Source organism: Camellia sinensis, chromosome 7 (assembly GCF_055761805.1).
Source record: "Camellia sinensis isolate YWXY chromosome 7, ASM5576180v1, whole genome shotgun sequence".
Classification (NCBI taxonomy): Eukaryota; Viridiplantae; Streptophyta; class Magnoliopsida; order Ericales; family Theaceae; genus Camellia; species Camellia sinensis.
This window is the reverse complement of record NC_138967.1, coordinates 130527692-130550109: the sequence shown is the minus strand read 5'-3', so window position 1 is coordinate 130550109 and position 22418 is coordinate 130527692. Positions and strand designations below refer to the sequence as shown.

The 22418-nt window shown below is 34.5% G+C and overlaps 1 protein-coding gene across 1 annotated transcript in view; it reads left to right on the top strand.

The window, feature by feature from the left end:
* The first annotated feature begins 8140 nt into the window (after positions 1-8140).
* LOC114264285 (uncharacterized) overlaps positions 8141-22418 on the top strand; it is a 39443-nt gene continuing 25165 nt past the window's right edge. Inside the window, exon 1 of the mRNA XM_082881101.1 lies at positions 8141-10822. Within this exon, the coding sequence (XP_082737227.1) occupies positions 8177-10822 (2646 nt within the window). The 5' untranslated portion in view covers positions 8141-8176. The remainder of the gene's footprint in view (positions 10823-22418) is intronic.

The following is a 22418-nucleotide window of genomic DNA, read 5'->3' as shown; positions in this document are numbered from 1 at the left end:
CGTTATTTCTCCTCTCTTACATGTCTTGTGAAAAGATTACATTTTAACAAAACTCAATTTAAATTTTGAGTTCAAATTTATCTATCCCAAAAAAAAAAAAAATTTAAAAAAAAAACAACATTTTCCACATAATCACTTTTTTTTTTCTCTTTTTTTGAAAATGATAGTTATGTTTTTTTAATAAACATAAATATTTCTAATAATTACATTTCTTAATAAACATAAACATTTTTTTCATTTTATTTATTTATTTAAACTTTGTGTTCAAATTTTACAATTAAATTTTTTTTTTGCCACAAATATTTTTTAACATAAAATTATTATGATTTATGGTGAGATAGAATTATGATTTATATTACAAAATTTTAAGATATTATAAATTTTATTGTACCAAGGTGAATTGAATAATACAAAATAAAATATTTTGGGAGGTGACAAACACTTGTGTAGGGGTGTAATTTTGGCTCGGCCCGGCCCGGCCCGACTCATGTCAAGTCTCGCAAGCTCTTGCCAAAATTTGGGCCAGGCCAGCCCGACCCACGAGCTAAAAAATTAGGCATAGGCCCAAGCCCAGGCCCAGGGGTATTAGGGCCTTGGGCGGGCCGGTGGGCCTAGGCTCGAGCTTGGAACGGGCTTGGGTAGGCCTTAACAAATTTTTTTTTTTTTTTTTTTTTTAATTTTTTTTCTACCAAAATTTTATTATTTTTCATTAAAAAAAACACTGGGCCTTGGGCGGGTCGAGTTTTGACCGGGCCTTAAGCGGGCCGGTGGGTAAGCCCACGGGTCAGGCTAGGCAGGCCGGGTCGGGCTTCAAAATGATGGCCCAGGGTCTCGGGCTGGGCTGGGCTCGGGCCCGAGCCCAAACGGGCCAGATCCACCTCGGGCTTCGGGCAGGCCGCAGGCCATTTTTACACTTCTACTCATGTGGGATCTGCCGCCACACATTGCTCGAAGCCATGCTTGCATTATTGTTTTGGGTTTTGTACATTGAGCTCTCTGCTCAGAGAGTTGAAGTTTGAACTTTCCAAAAGTTAGTGGGACAAAAGTGGATCCGGAGCGTCTGTTGTGCACCCAGCACAACAAGTACTGCTGTGTGGTTTTATGGACTCATTTTAGGGTTCGGTTTGATAATATAAATCGTCATATTTTAGAATATATCAAGTAGAATATATCTATAAAAAATCAAATTAATCAGGTAGCGTTAACCTTTTCATCTACTCACATTTGTATTCATTTTAATATTTTAAATCACAATCTCATTTATTTTTGTAGATACAAATGTGAGTAATTAAAATGGTTAACGATATTCGATTAACTCAATTTTTTTATAGATATATTTTACTTGATGTACTTTAAAATGTAAACGGTTCAGATCATCAAACTGGATCCCTAAATGAGCCTAGAAGGCCTCATAGGAGTGCCTGCTGTGCACTCAGCACAGCAGGCACCCATATCCGACAAAAGTTGGTGTAAATATGGTGAACAATTTGTCAAAAAAGAAGAAGTAGTGGGATAAGGTGATTGAGTTACATTATATATATATATATATATATATATATATATATATATTTTGAGCAGGAATTGCTCGGCTTATAGAAATAAAATAGGGACATTTATATATAAATCTTAATTTATGAATTTATACTCTATTAAGTCGTAACTAAATTTTTTAAAATCTTCAGATCTCATTAAATTTTTAATAGTTAGAATTGTCATTCAAACAATAATTATTCATCATTTATGATTATATATAAAGGAACACGATAATTTGACATTTATTTTGATTTTTAAAACATTAAAACAACAACTTTCAAATTGAAAAAACTAAAAAAAAATTATATGCAAAAAAAAAAAAAAACTAATCATTGTGTTTTGTTTTAATTTTTTGAATTCAATTTTTTGAAAATTGAGGTTTTTATTTTTATTTTTAGTGAATATTTTTAAAATTTTAAGCAATTTTTTTTTTTTACTTTTCCAGATGCACCTTACTTAGATGTATCTAAATAGTAAAATATTTATGAAAAATTAATAAATATACAAAAATACGAAAAATGTTATAAATTTTCATATATATATATATATATATATATTTATATTTTTGGTATTTAGTGAATTTTTTAAAGTTTTTTTTTTCACAAATATTATACTTTTTAAGTGTATTTATGTTAGGTGTGTCTTAAAATTAAACAAATTACTTAAAATATTAAAAATTTTTTAGTGAAAACAAAAAAGTAAAATTTTTGAAAAGTGAATTCTGGAAATGGAAACACAAATAGAGTGAATTATTATTTTTTTTAATGAAAATTTGATTTTTTTTTTTTGGTGCAAAATTAAAAATTTTGTATATATAAATGAGCATGATAATTAAACATTGATGTGCAAAACTGGAAAAGAAATTTAAAATGATAAAATTGATAATGTTCTTAGTTTTAAAAGTGAAAATAACTGACAATATTCTCGATTTTATTGAATAGTTGAATCAAATCAATAAGTAAAAGGGGAAGAACGTTTAATCTCATATTTTGTTTTTTTTCATCAGTTAATGAAACGATTATCTAAAATATTACTATGAAAAATTGATAATGTTCTTAATTTTAAAAATTGAGAAAAATTGATAATATTCTCAGTTTTACTAAATAGGACTTATTAGTTCAAAAAATCTTAAATATGACTTGAGTTATTATAATATTTATAAATAAAATTTTTAGGTAATTAATTTAATAAAATAAAATAATGATTCGTGAGAGACGTGCCCAAGTGGGTTGAAAAAAAAAAAAAAAGAAGGTTGAAATATTAAAAAAGTGTGTTGTGGGTTTGAAAGTGGTAGGGCATCTCTTGGTGCTTGGGTCTTAACTTGGATGGATAAAAAAAACAAATGACTCGTGAGTAGGAATGGCAACGGGCTGGGGGCGGGGCCGAGGATCATACTTCCTGTCCCCGATCCTCGATGAGGAGTCTATCACCGCCCCCGTCCCCGTCTCCTAACAGGGATCGGGTTTTTCCGATCCCGAAAATTCCCCGGCCAAAAAAAAAAAAAAAAAAAAAAACAACAACATCATCCATATTCAACAACAGCAGATCTTATATATTCATCAACAACAACAATGTTCATCATCATCATCATCATATATGCGTAAATCAAATTAAATATGAAGTTTGAAAACAGATGTGTATAATGCAAACAAATTAAATTTTTGTATAATGAAACAAATCAAATATGTAGAACAACAAATATGTGTATAATGAAAACAAATTAAAAAAAAATTATGTTTGATGAACAAAAATTAAATCAGTAATTTTATTTTTATTTTTTATTATGTTTCATCATCATCATCATCATCATCAACAACAATCATCAACTTAAAAACAAAAAAACACGGATCAGATCACAGAGAGAGAGAGATGAGGTAGGGCGGTGGTGGTGGTGGATCTGGGTCATGCACACACGGATCAAATCAGATCAGATCTGATCTCACGGCCGGTGGTGGTGGTGGATCTGGATTGTGTGGTTGAGTAACTCCGGCGATTGAGAGAAAGGTCAAAGTCGAAGACACCACGGTGCAGATGGATGGTGCGATCAACGGCGAGATGAGAGAGAGGAAAGATAAGAGAGAGGAGATAGTTTCAGAGCAGTGGGAGGGATGAGCGAGTGAAGCGATGAGACAGAGGGGAAACAAGAGATAGAACTGGGATAGATATATAAATATAATATAATATCATATAACCTAAACAGCAACCTAAAACACATATAATAATATTATATAGATAGATAAAATATAATATACGCATACAGGGAAGTTTCGGGGAAATTGCGAGGCGGGGCCGGGGCCGGGGCCGGGGAAGGGAAACTTATCACCGTTCCAGGCCCGAAATTGATCGGGGATTTAATTTTGAATATCATCCCCGTCCCCACGGGGGTATTTTTCGGTGAAAAATCATTCTAATCAGGGTCGGGGGGTCGGGTCCCTGTCGGGTCAAGTTCAAATTGCCATCCCTACCCGTGAGAGAGAGAATGAGATGAGTGTGTGATGAGTGTGATTAAAAAAAGTAAACCAAAAAAAAAAAAATTTTTTTTGGGAAGGATGATGGGTTTAATTAATTAATTGTGGATGATGGGTTGTAATTAAAAAAAGCAAGAATTGTGGGCTTGGGAGAATGGAAATCTAAGAGAGAGAAAATGAGATGGAGAGCAATCAAGATAGGTTTAATAATAATAAAAAAAATTTGAAGAGTGTGTTGATGCACATGGAGAGATTAGATTTCAGAGAGAAAAAGAGAGAATGGGGACGGGGCCATTTTCATTTGGCAAGACAAATAGTCATCAGAGAAGAAAGACAATAAATGAGGGCGAGATAAGATAAGAAGCGGTGGTGGTGGGGTGGTTGGTGGTTGTGGTAGTTGGTGGGGGTGTCACGAGAGGAGAGGCGGAGGACAAAGAAGGGAGAGGCAGAGGAGAGAGAGATTTGGGCTTAGATTTTGAGGTGAGTGAGAGGGCTAAGCGGTTTAGCGGTCCCACATCCATGTAAGACATTTAGTAAAACTTTTGGTAGAATTTTTAGGATCTCTAACACTTTTGTATGTTTAAATCTCCTTAAGAGAATTGCATTAAAGAGGCAAGCACTTGACTTTGTAAAGGATGAGGTGGCTAACTTCCATGGATGGTAATCTAACAATTAAAAATTGATTTTCACCGATAAAAAAATAAAATAAAAATATAAGCATATTGACCAAAATAAGGATAAAACTGTCATAGAAAAACATCTAATTTCAATAAAAGGATTTCTAATACAATTTCATACATATATAGAATTTATCAGATCACATTTATTTCCATAATATTTATGACTAAAAAAATTCTTGAAAAAAGGCTTTTCACCAATTTTTCCTATACTTAAAGGGATTCTATTTTGTTATGGTTATTAACATACAAATATTTGTGAATGCTTTATGTAGTATCTACAATTTCTCATCTCTCCTTAAGTGTTTCTCTGGTGTTTGTCATATTTTCTGAATTGAAAAAAGAAAAGAAAAAATGTTTTTGGTAGAGAGAGCCCCAATGTGCATTAAACACTGCTTAGTTCATAAATTTAGAAAGAGATTTGTAAAGGAAAAAAAAAAAGAAAGATAAAATATGAATAAAATATAATTATATTTCAGCTATATTTAACATATTTTTTCTTTTTCTTTTTTCAAATCACCTCACTAATCTATGAATCAAACATAGCTTTGGGTTGCATTTGGTTCAAGGACTTAGGAAGGAATTTGAAAAATAAAATGAAAAAATAGGTGAAATATAAATAAAATATACCTATATTTTACATAATTTCAAATGCATTTTTTTCTTTTCTTTTCAAATACCTCCTAAAATCTATGAACCAAATACAACCTTGGAGTATTTGGTAGAACTTCTAAGGGGTCGCTTGGGATGTTGGTTGGGGCTAAATTAGCTTACAAAAACAGAAAAAAGATTTAAAAGTATAAAATATTATATCCAAATCATAATCATTTCATTTTTTTTTCTCACAAAATTATAAAAAAATCAAAAATTTATCTCAAATAAAACTATTTAAAATAGATTAAAATAGCCAAAAAATTTAAAAATCAGCCTCAAACGACCCCTAAGCTCATAAGTCGTACAAAACATATACTTGTTTGGTGAGATTTTTTAGAGGGATTTCTACCTTGAGTGCATCAATTGAAAGTCGCAGAGAGTGGCTTCTCGAAACAACTTGGGGAGAAGTGACTTTCCAATTCTATCATAATTATTAAAACTGTACTGATTCATCCCCTTAAAATTAGAGTTTTAATTGAGTTTTAGTGATGTAAAAATTAAAAAAAAAAATTAAAAAATTAAGAGCAATGCTGCAAACCTCCAGTTGGGGCAAACCCCCACCACCCTCCACATACACGTGGGGGGCAGGGAGAGGATGAACCAAAAAAAAAAAAAAAATTGGGCCAATCAGTAGGGGTCTCCCCCAGTGGGAGTCTCCCCCATTTTCCAAAAATTAAAACATTATATCAGATAGGACCAACACACAAATTAGAGCTACTAGAACTCTCTCCCTAGAGCTCTCAAACATTTCTCTTATTAAAATTTTAATTTTGCCACCAAATATTATTATATTTTGCCACCAAATATTATTATATTTTGCCATTACTAACCCTAGTGATTATTATATTTATAAACTTAAACCTTGTTTAGTTTTCAAATTTCAAAATTAATTTTTAATATTTTTGTCTTTAATATTTTTTATTTATTTATAAATTTAGTCAAATTAATTTTTAGATACATCTAATCTACTGGCTTTTAAAAAGTAAAATATTTGTGAAGAAAATTTAAAAAATTACTAAAAATAAAAAATATTTATTAGTATTATTTTTTGTCTTTAGTGATTTTTTTTTTATATATATATTTTTTTAAAATATTTTTCATTTTAAGTACATTTACATTAAGTGTATCTAAAAAAATCACTAAAAATGAAAAATATAAAAACATATAACTTTCAGATAATTTTCAAAAACTAAAAAAAAACAGAGATTTTCCCAATTCAAAAGGATTAGAAAATGTTGAGTGTTCATTGATTCATATATTTTTTTTGAGCCAAATATTTTTTGGTATTTATTTCAATCAAACTAGTTTATATTTCGTTTAAAAAAAATGTAGAAAATAGATTTTGAAAAACAAGTGAAGTGACCTGACTTTTGTTTTTCTTTAAACAAACTAAAAATAATTTTAAGAAATGGTCATAGAAAAAAATATAGCTCACCCTATTTAATGAGACTTAAAGTTTGACTTGATTTGGTTTGGTCAATAAAATATTCGGAGAAGTTCAGCCAAACAAGGCCTTAGTATTATTCATCTATATTTTAAGACTGCTTAAATCATGAATTTAATTAGAGATTGAAAAAAAAAAAAAAAAGTGGTTGAAATTTGAATGAATTATAGTTATATTTTACCTATATTTTAATGTTTGCTGAGTAAATCGTCTATAAAAAAATAAGTTAATTAGACATTTTTAACCTCACAACAACATCATTTGTTTTTTAAAAAGAAATAAACGGTCAGTATGATTTTTTGGTAATTTTTTTTTAAATAATTAAGACTTGATCATGAGACTATAGATATCCAACTAATCTATTTTTATTTTTTATTTTTTATTTTTTATGAATAATATGTTTCATATACCCTATAATATGAATAATTTGGATAATCATAATAGATTAAGCAGAACAATAACCCTATCCGTTTTCTTTTTCTACTTTGGACATTTACACACTAGTTTTAATTTATAAATTTATATTCCATTAATTCCTAATTTAGATTCTTTAGACCTTCAAGTCTATTAAATTTTTAATAATCGAAATTGCTTTTTAAATAATGATTGTTCATCATTTATGATTATCTATAAAGGAACATGATGATTTGACTTTCAAATTGACAAAAATAAAATTATATGCAAAAAAATATATATATATATATATATATTTAAAAAAAATTGAAAAAATTGAATTATGTTTTTTGTGCAAAACTGAAAATTTTGTGTCTATAAAGGGAATATGACGATGAAACATTGATGTGCAAAACTGAAAAAAAAATAGTAAAAACTTTAAAATTGAAAAAAATTGATAATATTCTCAATTTTAAAATTGAAAAAAAACTGATAATGTTCTCAGTTTTATTGGATAGTTGAATCAAACCAATAAGTAGAACGGCAAAACCATTTAATTCCATACTTTGTTTTTTTATCAGTTAGTGAAACAATTTTCTGGAACATTATTATGCAAAATTGATACTGTTCTTAGCTTTATAAATTGGGAAAAACTGATAATATTCTCAATTTTACTAAATAGGACTTATTGATTCAAAAAATTTTAGATGGGATCTAAACTACCATAACATTTGTAAATAAAACTTTTAGGTAATTCCTACTTAGTTAATGTTAATTTCTTTTTCATGAGAATTTTATCTTCACTTTTTATTTCTCTTCTTTGATATCTCTATTTTTTTTTTACCTGCAGATACAGATTGAGAGAGCTTTATCCTCTAAAATTCGAATCTCAACCTAGTTTCTTCTTCTATATTTGTTTGCAAAAAAAAAAAAAAAAAAACAAAGGCCAAAAGAAAAAGAAAAACAAAAAAAAGAAAAAAAAAAGAAAGAGAAGAAGTGGATTGAAAATGAGTGCTCTGCAAGGTGTATTTTCAATTGTAGGGGCAATTGCAGGGAGAATAGTTGAGCCCGTGATCCAATTGGTGGTGCTCCACGTTGGTTTTGTTTTTCAGTACAAGAAGAAGCAGAAGAAACTGGAAGTTGAAATTAAAAACCTTGAAGAGCAGAGAAAACAAATCGAAGAAAAAGTTGATGAAGCCATTACTCGTGGTGAAGAAGTTGATGAACCTGTTTCAAACTGGCTAGAGGAGGTGGAAGAAAGAGTTCAAAAAATTAAGGAAGACAATACTATTGACGAAAACATGCAGTGCTTTACATTCTCATGTCCGGATTACATCTCGCGCTACCGAATGAGCAAGGATGCCGAAAACAAGATGGAAGAAGTAAAAAATCTCACTCAGAGTGGCAATTTTAGCACAGTTGCACATCCTAAGCCATTTGCTCAAGAACTTCAATTCCCATCATCAAGTGCAAACTATTCAAATTTTGAGTCGCGAGAATTGGTTTTCAATAACATCATGCTGGCATTACAAGATTCGAATGTTAAAATGATTGGAGTATATGGAACAGGAGGCGTTGGTAAGACAACCATTGTCGAAGAGATTGGCAAACAAGTGAAAAATGGACTTTTTAATGAAGTTGTGGTGGCAGTTGTCTCTCAGGACGCATATGTGAGCAATATTCAAGGGCAACTCGCTGATCGCTTGAATCTGGAACTAAAAGGGGAAACTGAAGTGGGAAAAGCAAACCAATTGTGGAATAGATTGAACAATGGGAAGAAAAATCTCATTATATTGGATGATATGTGGCAAGAATTGGACTTGAAGACAATAGGGATTCCTATCACTGATGGAAACAATTGTTGCAAAGTTGTGATAACGTCTCGAATCCGTGGTGTGCTGGAAAAGATGCATGTTAATAGTTATGTTCCAATGCAAGTATTATTAGAGAAAGAAGCATGGGCCCTATTCAAGACGAAGGTGGGAAATTCTGTTGATTCTGCTGAACTCCATGATATAGCTAATGCAGTCTGTAAAGAGTGTGGAGGCTTGCCGGTCGCTATACTTGCAGTTGGAGCCGCATTGAAAAATAAGAAAAAATATGTTTGGGAAGATGTACTTGATCAATTCAAAGATTCCATGCTAAAGAATATTGCGGGAATTGACCCAAAGGTGTATGCTTCCTTAAAGTTAAGCTATGATCGGCTAGAATCCAGTGATGCAAAATCATGCTTCTTACTATGTTGTTTCTTTCCTGAAGATACTAATATTTCAATTGAAGTGTTGGCGAGACACTGCATAGCAAGAAGTTTGCTTGGACAAAACACAAATACACTAAGAAGAGCAAGCCGTCGAATACTTACAGTGGTCGATATCCTCAAAGATGCTTGTTTGTTATTAGAAGGAAAAGATGAAAACTTTGTCAAAATGCATGATGTCATTCGAGATGTTGCTCTTTCAATTGCGAAAGATGGTGGCAAGGAAATTCTAGTAAAACATGGTGACAAAAAGTGGCCCGAGAAAGATACATGCGAATCTTCCTCAGCAATGTCATTAAGGTTCGACAACACTCTTGAGCTTCCGGATGATTTGGTATGTCCACAACTCCACACCTTGACCATACTAGGTACCTATCCTTTGCTTAATGTTCCAGATAGGTTTTTCAGTGGAATGGAGAAACTTACAATTTTAGAATTGAATAGAATCTGTATGTTGCCTCCATTATCTCTTGCAAATTTGGTTAACCTTCGGATGTTATGGTTAGATGGTTGTGAGTTGGGAGACATAGCTATACTCAAGGATCTAAATAATAACCTTGAAATACTTAGCCTTCGAGGTTCTCATATCGAGGTTTTGCCATCAGAGATAGGACAATTGACTCGTCTTCGGTTGTTAGATCTGGGAAATTGTTACAAGCTCAGAGAGATTCCACAAGGTGTCATATCCAATTTGTCTTGCCTGGAAGAATTGTACATTTTAGATGAGTATAGGCGGGAAAGAAGCGAAGTGAATCTTGATGAGTTCGGGAAATTGACGCAATTAACCACTTTAGAGATTCACATACCAAATGTCATGCTATTGCCCAAGGACTTCTGCTTTGAAAACTTGATCAGATTTAAAATATCAATTGGTATGGGTATGCGTATGGGTATGGGTATTTCTAAAACTTATTCAAAGTCGTGTAAACTTTGGGGTGTTTCCTTAATGGACAAGTTAATCGTTTTGTTGCTGACAGCTGAAGCGCTACTTTTGGAAAATATTGAAGGTTTACAAGAGGTGCTGCATGACAGAGGTGGAGAGGGGTCTTTGATGGAACGTCATGGACTAAATCCATCAGGCTTCTTCAATAATTTAATTGAATTAACAATTCGAGATTGTAGGTTGGAATATCTCTTCTCCCTGTCCTGTGCAAGAGGATTTCCACGACTCCAGAGACTAGAAATATGGAATTGTGAGATGATGGAAGCAATAGTTGGAATTGAAGAAGAAAAAGATAAAGATGAACTCTCAAGTCAGGTAATTAATTTCAGTCAGTTGAAATATTTGGATCTCGTGAATCTACCCAAGCTCATAAGCTTCTACCCCAAAGTGGAGAAGATGACAACATCTGAAGGAAATTCTTCTACCCAGGCACAATCTTTGTTTAATGAAAAGGTATGCTTTATCAATACCCTTTTCATTTGCTTTAATCCATTATATCTAGTTATTATAAAATGCTTTATGCATTAGGAATACAATCAAACAGTGCTAGGTTATTTTCAATAAAAATCAAAATTGTTAATCCCTAAAAAAATCACCAAATGGTTGGTCACACAGTGGCAAGCATGAAATCATTACAACAAATTAAGATTTTAAAAATAAAAAATTATGAATAAAATTAATTTTTAAGAACAAAATATTTAAGTTGTCAAAAGTGTCGTTTTTTTATACTTAGCAATGAAATTAGATATTTAGTGACGAATTATTATCATTTATTGACCAAAATTTGTCTAAAAAAGTGAACATCTTATGCATCAAATTGTTTTCTCTTAAAGTGCATTTATTAACCACATTTTTTGACGTTTTAACAAAAATTAGTCCCTAAATGTTTCTCCCTTCATTTTCGGGACAAAAATTTGATTTTTAAAACTCTTTCTCCCTTGCCTCTATAAATGAAGAGAAATATCAATTATTTCTATTATTTCATTTCCACGTCAAATTTAATTAATCAAATTTTTTTGTCACCGAGTATTCCAAATGAAGTTTTAGGGATTGGTTTACTTTCAGATTTGCTACTAAACAAAACTAATGTGCTCCTAGCCCCCTACCCATAATCCATACGAAGTAAATTTAGCTGAAGCCCCAAAGCATTAATCTAATTTTTTATTTTAAATGTTAAAAATACGCATTACTAGCTCAAATTTATGGTGACAGGTAAATTAACCAAGTAATTTTTTTTTAAAATTGATATAAGATTAATTATAAATATGAGAAATATTGTAATAAACTAGACAATTAAAATTCAACAGTAGACAAAGCCATATATTGTATTAATGGAAAATGCCAACTGAGTTGTGATACACGTAATAGCTTGAAAATTTCTGAAATTCTAACGTTTATGCTATGAAAAACTTTCGAGACTCTTAAAAAGATTCTTTTAATTTGATCAACAATAATGGTATGATTTGTTAAGTGTCAATTTTTAATTTATCACAAATCTAGTCATATAAGACATAACTGTCTTGTCACATCATTTTAGATGAATTATAATATTTAAATTGTGATTTTCTAATATTTCTATCCTAAAATCTAATCGTAAATGGGATTCAAACTCAAACATGACCATCAAACCTAGACACCAGAAAATATACTCTTATTTAGGAGATTCTATAAGTTTTTAATTTCAATACTCTAGGTGGAATTTAATGTGTTTTTAAGTCTGGAAATTCTACAATACACACCATTTAAAATGATTATCTTAATTATGATTCATGAAATCATATATATCCCTAGTTATGTTATTTTCCTCTTTAGTTATGACATTATTTTAGTTCTGACTTATGAGATCTTTGGTTATACCTTATGTAATGTTTGGTTATAATTTATTTATTATTTTATTTTTATTTTCTTTTTAAGTTAAGACTCAGAAAGTATAGAATTATATAATTTTTTTCTTTAATTATAAAATGCATATTTAAAGAGTGTGTATCATAATATTTCTCCTTTCAGTTTGAACAACTTTTCGCCATCTAAAAAAAAAAAAAAGAAAGTCCAAACAACTTTCTTCAACACACCACATTTTCCTACTAAAAGTGAAGGATTATATAATTGTATGTTTTAACTGAATTTAGGCCGTGTAATTGATGAAATGACAAATTTAATAACTTTGTTAAATTGTGTTAAGGTGTGGGAAAAATAATTATGGTATGTAAATATCGTTTTTATTCTTTTTTAGGATAAAATTGTATTATTATATTTTAAAAAAAATTTGTAATGATCTACTTTTCAACTAAATGTTTTAAAATAATATTATCTAAAAGGGTATTCAAGAAATATTGTCATGCTAAGAGTGGGAATGGGCCAGATCGGTCAATTGTTTATGGTAATACTTTTTATTATTAATAATGTAACGCCCTCAAAATAATAACATTAAACCCATCAATATAAACATACATTTATATACAAATGATCCACATTTCCTCAATTCATCAGAGTACTTCATTACCAAAGTATTACACGTTAACAACAAAAGTATACGGGCTTACAGCTTTCCAAGTTAACACTTGGTTACAAAGAGAGTATTGACTCGGTTACACATTAAGCCCTTGGCATTGGATTTACATGTAACACATCAAACGGAGATAAGAGAACAAAAGTCTGTCCGCCTCTAGCCTCCCAAGCTATGTCCTTGGAGGTGGCATGCTACCTGAACCTGAAATGATGTTCCCATATAGGGTGAGCCACAGCCCAGCAGAGATATACTAAACCAATTATAAACAATGCCTAAAAGATTAGCAACTGAAAGATGGTCAATACATATACCTCCATTTATATCTTATTTCAATTTCCATGACAACTAAGTCTATGATACAATTCACTTTTCATTTCTTATTCAACTTTGAGTTTGAAAACAAGGCTCAGTACTCTGGCCAAAACATTTGATGAGGTTATAGTTCATCACTAGAACACCTTCGAAATTCACGGTGGATACCCATTTTGATGTTATATCAATAACACACAAGCTACTTCCGTACTTCACAAACGATGATGATATACATTTTAGTGTTATATCAAATCAAACCAACTTTTCAATAGATAAGCATATGAGCTATATCAATACCACAACAGATAAGCATATGAGCTATATCAATACCATAACAGATAAGCATGTTACACATCAACAGATAAGCATATAAGCTGTATCCACACTTCACTAGACAAGCCTATGAGCTATATCTACACTTCACAAAGACAAGCATATGAGCTGTATCTTCACTTCTCTAGACAAGCATATGAGCTGTGTCTACGGAGTTCATCCCCCATCTCCTCCCAATCCTATCCGGTTTAGAGGTACATCCCCCATCTTCCCCTAAACCGCGGAGTACATCCCCCATCTCCTCCTCTACACAAGCAATGCATATAAACACAAAGGTTCTATACACAATATAACGCATGTAAACACAGAATCACATACTCAATCAATCAATACATAAATTTAACGTATTCTACTAACCGTCTACACATAATGCATATAAACGCATTGGGCATATACACAATCACTCAATACATACAGTTAATGTATCCTATCAACCGTCATACTCTATGACACATCCGATTGATTAGTTTTAGTTTGCCTAATCATCATGCATTGTCTACAACAATCAATACTACCCTCCACCGGTAGCCCAAAGCAATTATTTCTAAGCAGGAAATAAATGCACAAATGGATAATATATCAACATTTCAACTAGATGAGCAATAAAAGATTCATCTACACTCTTTAGTCACATACATTCCCAATTTTAACATTCTCAATTCAATTCCTCATTTTCTTCAATTAATCGTATGCATTAATTAATTAATCCAATTAGGGCAAATCACCATAGTTCACAAAACAACCCTAAGGTTCCATTTCCATCAATGTCCCAACATTAATCTCATTTCTCTATGCCTAACATGCATATAGGTTTATATATTTAAAACCCCAACTTTTGTAAAATTACACAAAGGCCCAAACTTTCTCAAAATTACCCAACAACCCCCAACATATCATAATGCTAAAATTCAAAGACAAAGCTCATAAGATGGAGTAGGTTATCCCTACCTCGAATGATGGGGCTCAACGAAGGAGATGAAGAAACGGAAATGCTCCAAATCCCGAAATTTTCAGATTAGAAGATAGCCCTCGACGATCAACACAACTTTTGTAAAGGCCCAATGTGAGAAAATAACTCCTACTAGATCAATTCTAAGAGAGAAGTTAGGGTTTTAGAGTGAGGTGCTCTCCAATGGAGGTTTTGAAAAAAGTAAGAGAGAGAAAGGAAATCAAAAAGTGATCAAAAAAGGTGATTTCACGGACTGATATAAAAACAGGTCCGCTCGAGCGTACAACACCCCGCTCGAGCGTCAGACACAGGTTCACGCTCGAGCGTTCCAAGATCCGCTCGAGCGCCGGATGCACTCTCTCAGAATTTTCTGCAGATGTCCAAAAAGCTGAGAGAAGGAAATTCACGCTCGAGCGTCCAAACGTCCGCTCGAGCGGAAAGGCAGCAACAAAATCCCGCTCGAGCGTCAAATATCCGCTCGAGCGGAGAGACCAAAACCTGGGCAAAATTTCTAAGTTTTAAAACACGACCAACTTATTCCCAACTTGTCCAACACAACCCAAAACTCTAATTAAAAGAGTAGGGGATAGAAATGAGGATAAGACAACAACGAATCTACGGAACCGAGTCCGGATTACAGTTAAACAACAACAGGAAATACCGGAATTGCTATAACCTCCCCCCTTAAAGAATTTCGTCCCCGAAATTAAGGGTACGCCAAAACACAAGGCCAACAGATTACAAAGTATTCAACAATCGAGTCCCAAGGAAAGAAATTACTTTCACAACCAACCTCCAACTCACTCTTACCAAGGAAGAGACTAACCAAGGGAACACATTCTAAACGACCACACCTTAGGTACGCAAGCCTCAACAAACCAAACCTCCCCCGAAACAATTCACCAACAACCGACTAGTACCCCAAGCTAAGTCACTACTCAACAACACGACCAAAGCAAATCTTTAGAGTAGATTGTAAGAAAACATTTTCTTGTTCAAGAGGCATTTCTCAAAGATGTTTAAATTTTCAACGTTAACGTTCCGGGATAAATCTTGCGTTTTCCATACGAAAACTCAAAAGCTTTGTAAATTTTTTTTTTTTTTTTTCCAAATACGATGTTACCCAAATGCAGAGTTATCCACAGTTTATTTGTCAAAAAGATTAATCTAGAATTCTTTAAAATCCTTGAATTTAAATCAACTTTTCAACAACGCCCCCAGATGGTCCAAACACCGGGAAAATTTTGTTTTCCATTTCTTTCCAAAACAGCACTATCCACAACCATCACTCACGCAGTGATGTCACGACCGACATAGAATATAACATTTCTATAATGATGGTTAATAGAAATAACGACAGTACTAACAACACATAAGGCATAAGAAAATCATGGTTTTGCGATTTTCATACAAACATACATACTGTATAAAAAGCCAATCATTCACAATGATCAATCAATACATATATTAGATGTATCATTCCAACCGTCAGATTCAACGACAAAACATGTCCGATTAGTTTCAGTTTTCCCTAATCAACATATAAAGTTTACAACAAACGAGACTAAACTCAAGGTGACTAATGCCAACCGAAAGCCCGATACCAACAAGCTAACTAATCAATCTCATAAACTTTACATTCCGTAACCCACACACTGACGTGCCGCTAAAACCACTAACCCCAACCACAGAGTTCTCTACACAAACCACAAATTTTGGAATCTCACCGGATCTCCTAAAATTGAACCGCATCAACACTGCGTCGAAGGGAATCACCAACCCCCACCATGATTATCTAGCAAGCCTGCTCGCCTCCTTGACTGAAGACCGACACGGTCAACCTCAATCACAACACGAACGCTACCCCTACACAACCAATGGGGTCACCACGGACTCACTGACTAGCAAGACCCAAAACACGAACCAACATACAGGTACCATTCCCACTAACTCGAGATACAAATCTCACATTCCCTAGAACATTCTCACATAATCTTGCCAACACCACGCAACTCGTGAAACCATCACATCTAACACATACAACTGTACTAGGCAAAACCTCCTTATTTTGCAAGCCCCCAATGTTACCGCTAGACAATCACCATGATCCAAACCCCGACACCACTACAAGTCGCCGACAAGGCTTTCAAGGATTCACTCTTCTAACTATCCAGCAGAGTAAAGGTTCTCGCCCTCCTCACTATTAATCCACGTCTCTATCCGTAAACACCATACCACTGTGACTCCATCCACGGGTCACACTCTAACCACGGGTTATATACCCAATTAACCCTTCTGATAACATCCTCTGACCTGACCAGTGCTAAGGTACGAACCTATCACATTCGACCCAAATAAAGGAATTTGGAAACTTAGGGAAACACCCATTATACTACTGCCCGAGATATAGTACCAGCTACCCACAACACATCGCTCCCGATACAACAATCACAACCTTATATAGGGGCTAACATCCCCTCACTTAAAACGGCCAATCAGTACACTTGCAATCTCGGTAACGTTACTCACCACGAAGGTACACGTCTAACCTTAACAAAATTATGCGCTATGCCCCCGCAGGACACCATATTAAATACGTGTTACATCTAGTATTAATCGTACACTTCACATCCTCTCGAGTTCTCCCAACAGTAGACCAAAAGCTATGCCACACACAAAATTTTAAATGGGTAGTACCCATGAAATTCCACACACTTTGTAAGTAAGACAGTTCTCGCTCCAATATTGCCTTGGCTAGGACACGCACCCTTAATGGTTCTTTCAAATTTTGAAAACATGGCTCCTCGGCCCTTATCTTTCCCAAATCAAGTCACACGCCTAATACTAAAAGAATTTTATGGTTTTACAGCAACTTTATACATTAATAAAACTTCAGAGCTACAACATGCTCCACTTCACCCATTCCAAGGAAATTAACAAACAAAGCATATATGTATATATATATGGATAAACAAACAGTTTAGATGTTTCAACATCCCCAAAACATATTGGTTACACAATGGAACCCAATGATCACAAAATAATAATCCACTGATTACAAAACGGATTAGTCAAAACAAAACCATCCCATCAGTATTACTACTATTACCGTCCCTTGTTGGACCGTCGAAGTTGGTCATCCCCAAACATAGGATAACCTACGAACTTACAAGCCACGGACAAGAACTACTGACGTGCCCCCTCTGTCCACACCTGGAACAATTACAAACCTCCCCAACTGGGGCCAGGGAACTCGACTCTACTGAGGCTCTCGTAGTCTGGCCTGCTAGTCCCCCAAAACGATACTGTTCCTGCCCAGTCGAATGAAACTGAGCCTGGCTAGGTTGTAAAATCCCCAAAGAAGCCCCCGACTGAGTACAGAAACGTCGAATGTGACCCGGATGATTACACATCCAACAAGTAGGCGGTGCCTGAGCACGAGACTGGTTCAGAATCTGGGCTGATGAAGGCCCCAATGACTGCTCCCCCACTATATGTTCGATTGGGCCAATACCCGGCTGGCTAGAAGATTCTGGTGGTGCAACTACTGTTCGAACTGACAAACCAGCCCCCTTCCTTTCTGGGCAAACCGAAACCTTGTGGCCCAGCAGACCACATCTGAAACAAAAGACGCCCCTCTGCTTACTTTCTCCCGAACCCAAATCCGACACTGGAAGGGTAGTTCTAGCCCGACCTCCCTGCTGCGAGTTTAAACCCCTTTGCCTCTTACTGGGCCTAGAGTACCTATAAACCGTAGGGGTCCCCATAATGGCTTCCTTCCTAACCTGGCCAACACCCATCACCACGGGCTCTTCCCTATCTTGTCTCATAGCTAACACCGCTGCCTCAACATGAGCAGCCGCCTCAACAAGCACACTATATTTTTTTTGCCAAGACCCCGCTATCCTCACACGGATGTCGTCACGCAGCTTACTCTCAAACTCAAAACAGCGCAAGTCCTCCGTCTCCACCAATTCTGGAGCAAACCTCGACAGGTTAGCAAACCATCTTTCGAACCGCACCAAAGGTGTAGTACCTTGGCGTAACTCCACAAACTGTTTCCGCAACCCTTCCCGAGCGGAAGGAGGGAAATCACAACTTCCTCGCCTAGGCATCCTAGTAAAAGTAACAGAGACACGTTAGCACACTCATACATGTGCCGAAGCTAAACACTCACGTCCTAATACATGGACAACTGTAATTCACTCCACGTAAGCACATAAACACATAAGCATTTACGAATTTCATTTCCGGATAATGATAGTCCCGAGGCGTTACTAGAGTTCCGGTTAGAAACAGCATTGATCAAGTGCCTTTCCAACAGGACTCCCAGAAACCCAAGGATCCAATCAACATCCTAGAAACTAAATCCCATACCCACATAGTCACATAAGCATGTTATCAATTAAGCACATAGCATATGACACTACATCTAAGTCTCTATCAAGCGAGACAAACCCATTGTGATCCTAATCACTTCCCACGTACCCAAAGTATTCGAACCCGGTACGCTCTGATACCAAGTTGTAACGCCCTCAAAATAATAACATTAAACCCATCAATATAAACATACATTTATATACAAATGATCCACATTTCCTCAATTCATCAGAGTACTTCATTACCAAAGTATTACATGTTAACAACAAAAGTATACGGGCTTACAGCTTTCCAAGTTAACACTTGGTTACAAAGAGAGTATTGACTCGGTTACACATTAAGCCCTTGGCATTGGATTTACATGTAACACATCAAACGGAGATAAGAGAACAAAAGTCTGTCCGCCTCTAGCCTCCCAAGCTATGTCCTTGGAGGTGGCATGCTACCTGAACCTGAAATGATGTTCCCATATAGGGTGAGCCACAGCCCAGCAGAGATATACTAAACCAATTATAAACAATGCCTAAAAGATTAGCAACTGAAAGATGGTCAATACATATACCTCCATTTATATCTTATTTCAATTTCCATGACAACTAAGTCTATGATACAATTCACTTTTCATTTCTTATTCAACTTTGAGTTTGAAAACAAGGCTCAGTACTCTGGCCAAAACATTTGATGAGGTTATAGTTCATCACTAGAACACCTTCGAAATTCACGGTGGATACCCATTTTGATGTTATATCAATAACACACAAGCTACTTCCGTACTTCACAAACGATGATGATATACATTTTAGTGTTATATCAAATCAAACCAACTTTTCAATAGATAAGCATATGAGCTATTTCAATACCACAACAGATAAGCATATGAGCTATATCAATACCATAACAGATAAGCATGTTACACATCAACAGATAAGCATATAAGCTGTATCCACACTTCACTAGACAAGCCTATGAGCTATATCTACACTTCACAAAGACAAGCATATGAGCTGTATCTTCACTTCTCTAGACAAGCATATGAGCTGTGTCTACGGAGTTCATCCCCCATCTCCTCCCAATCCTATCCGGTTTAGAGGTACATCCCCCATCTTCCCCTAAACCGCGGAGTACATCCCCCATCTCCTCCTCTACACAAGCAATGCATATAAACACAAAGGTTCTATACACAATATAACGCATGTAAACACAGAATCACATACTCAATCAATCAATACATAAATTTAACGTATTCTACTAACCGTCTACACATAATGCATATAAACGCATTGGGCATATACACAATCACTCAATACATACAGTTAATGTATCCTATCAACCGTCATACTCTATGACACATCCGATTGATTAGTTTTAGTTTGCCTAATCATCATGCATTGTCTACAACAATCAACACTACCCTCCACCGGTAGCCCAAAGCAATTATTTCTAAGCAGGAAATAAATGCACAAATGGATAATATATCAACATTTCAACTAGATGAGCAATAAAAGATTCATCTACACTCTTTAGTCACATACATTCCCAATTTTAACATTCTCAATTCAATTCCTCATTTTCTTCAATTAATCGTATGCATTAATTAATTAATCCAATTAGGGCAAATCACCATAGTTCACAAAACAACCCTAAGGTTCCATTTCCATCAATGTCCCAACATTAATCTCATTTCTCTATGCCTAACATGCATATAGGTTTATATATTTAAAACCCCAACTTTTGTAAAATTACACAAAGGCCCAAACTTTCTCAAAATTACCCAACAACCCCCAACATATCATAATGCTAAAATTCAAAGACAAAGCTCATAAGATGGAGTAGGTTATCCCTACCTCGAATGATGGGGCTCAACGAAGGAGATGAAGAAACGGAAATGCTCCAAATCCCGAAATTTTCAGATTAGAAGATAGCCCTCGACGATCAACACAACTTTTGTAAAGGCCCAAGGTGAGAAAACAACTCCTACTAGATCAATTCTAAGAGAGAAGTTAGGGTTTTAGAGTGAGGTGCTCTCCAATGGAGGTTTTGAAAAAAGTAAGAGAGAGAAAGGAAATCAAAAAGTGATCAAAAAAGGTGATTTCACGGACTGATATAAAAACAGGTCCGCTCGAGCGTACAACACCCCGCTCGAGCGTCAGACACAGGTTCACGCTCGAGCGTTCCAAGATCCGCTCGAGCGCCGGATGCACTCTCTCAGAATTTTCTGCAGATGTCCAAAAAGCTGAGAGAAGGAAATTCACGCTCGAGCGTCCAAACGTCCGCTCGAGCGGAAAGGCAGCAACAAAATCCCGCTCGAGCGTCAAATATCCGCTCGAGCGGAGAGACCAAAACCTGGGCAAAATTTCTAAGTTTTAAAACACGACCAACTTATTCCCAACTTGTCCAACACAACCCAAAACTCTAATTAAAAGAGTAGGGGATAGAAATGAGGATAAGACAACAACGAATCTACGGAACCGAGTCCGGATTACAGTTAAACAACAACAGGAAATACCGGAATCGCTATAAATAATAATATTTGATATTAGAATAAAACTCAATAAATTATAATAGTCAAATATAATATATAATTTATACAAAAAGAAATTTCAAAAGTATAAAAGAAAAACCTAAACAAATATACAAGGAATAAGATTCAAACATTAGTAGGAGGATTATCCCTTGGTAAGATCCAATATAATATTTGCCAATTGGAGTAAGGATCCCTAAAAAACAACCTTTATTGAGAAGGAGGAGGATCTCCTGCTATTTGAGCCCGTAAGGTCTACTACGGGTCCTATTTCTATGATCTGAACCGTTTATTTTGTTGGGAACTTTGTTTATTTCATCCACAAAAAAGGCTTGTAATAATGCTTTTATTAGAGTTGTTTGGATATATATATATTTTTTTTTTGTGTCCTCCCACAGATTTAGACTTTTGAATTGATAACACGGCCAATTAGAGGAGGTCAGAGATTAACTCCCACAACGTCGCCATTATGAAAATGTTACTTGCCCCTGCCCAAAACATCTTACGAAACTTCTTGGAAGTTCAATCCCAACCATCGATCCAATTTAAAAACTACATTAATTGATGGATTATGCATGCTGGCTTGAGTTGTTACTAGCAATTAATCAATAACAGCTTAAAGCTCAATCGATTTTACTTTAGTGTTTTACTTATTATATCAATATGAAAAACACAAAAACTAAACACATAATATAATATAGATATCTCACATGGGGTAAGGTCCCTGGGATGGATCTAGCGGGATGCGGAGGGTGGCGACCGCACCCCCCAAAAATCTGAAAAATATTATATACTATGCTAGAAAATCTAAAATAATTAAAATAATAATTTACACCTCCAAGTATATTTTTGCACCCCTATAATGATAATCCTAGATTCATCCTTGAACATAAGAGGTCCACATGATGTGAGACCTACCTTTTATGATACATCAGTATCTCATATTTTGTTTAATCTTCTACATACTTAGGCTGAGTAATCTTGCAACCATGATTTTCTATTTTGATCGATAAAAATTCTACAAGAGTCTCATAACAATGCAAAT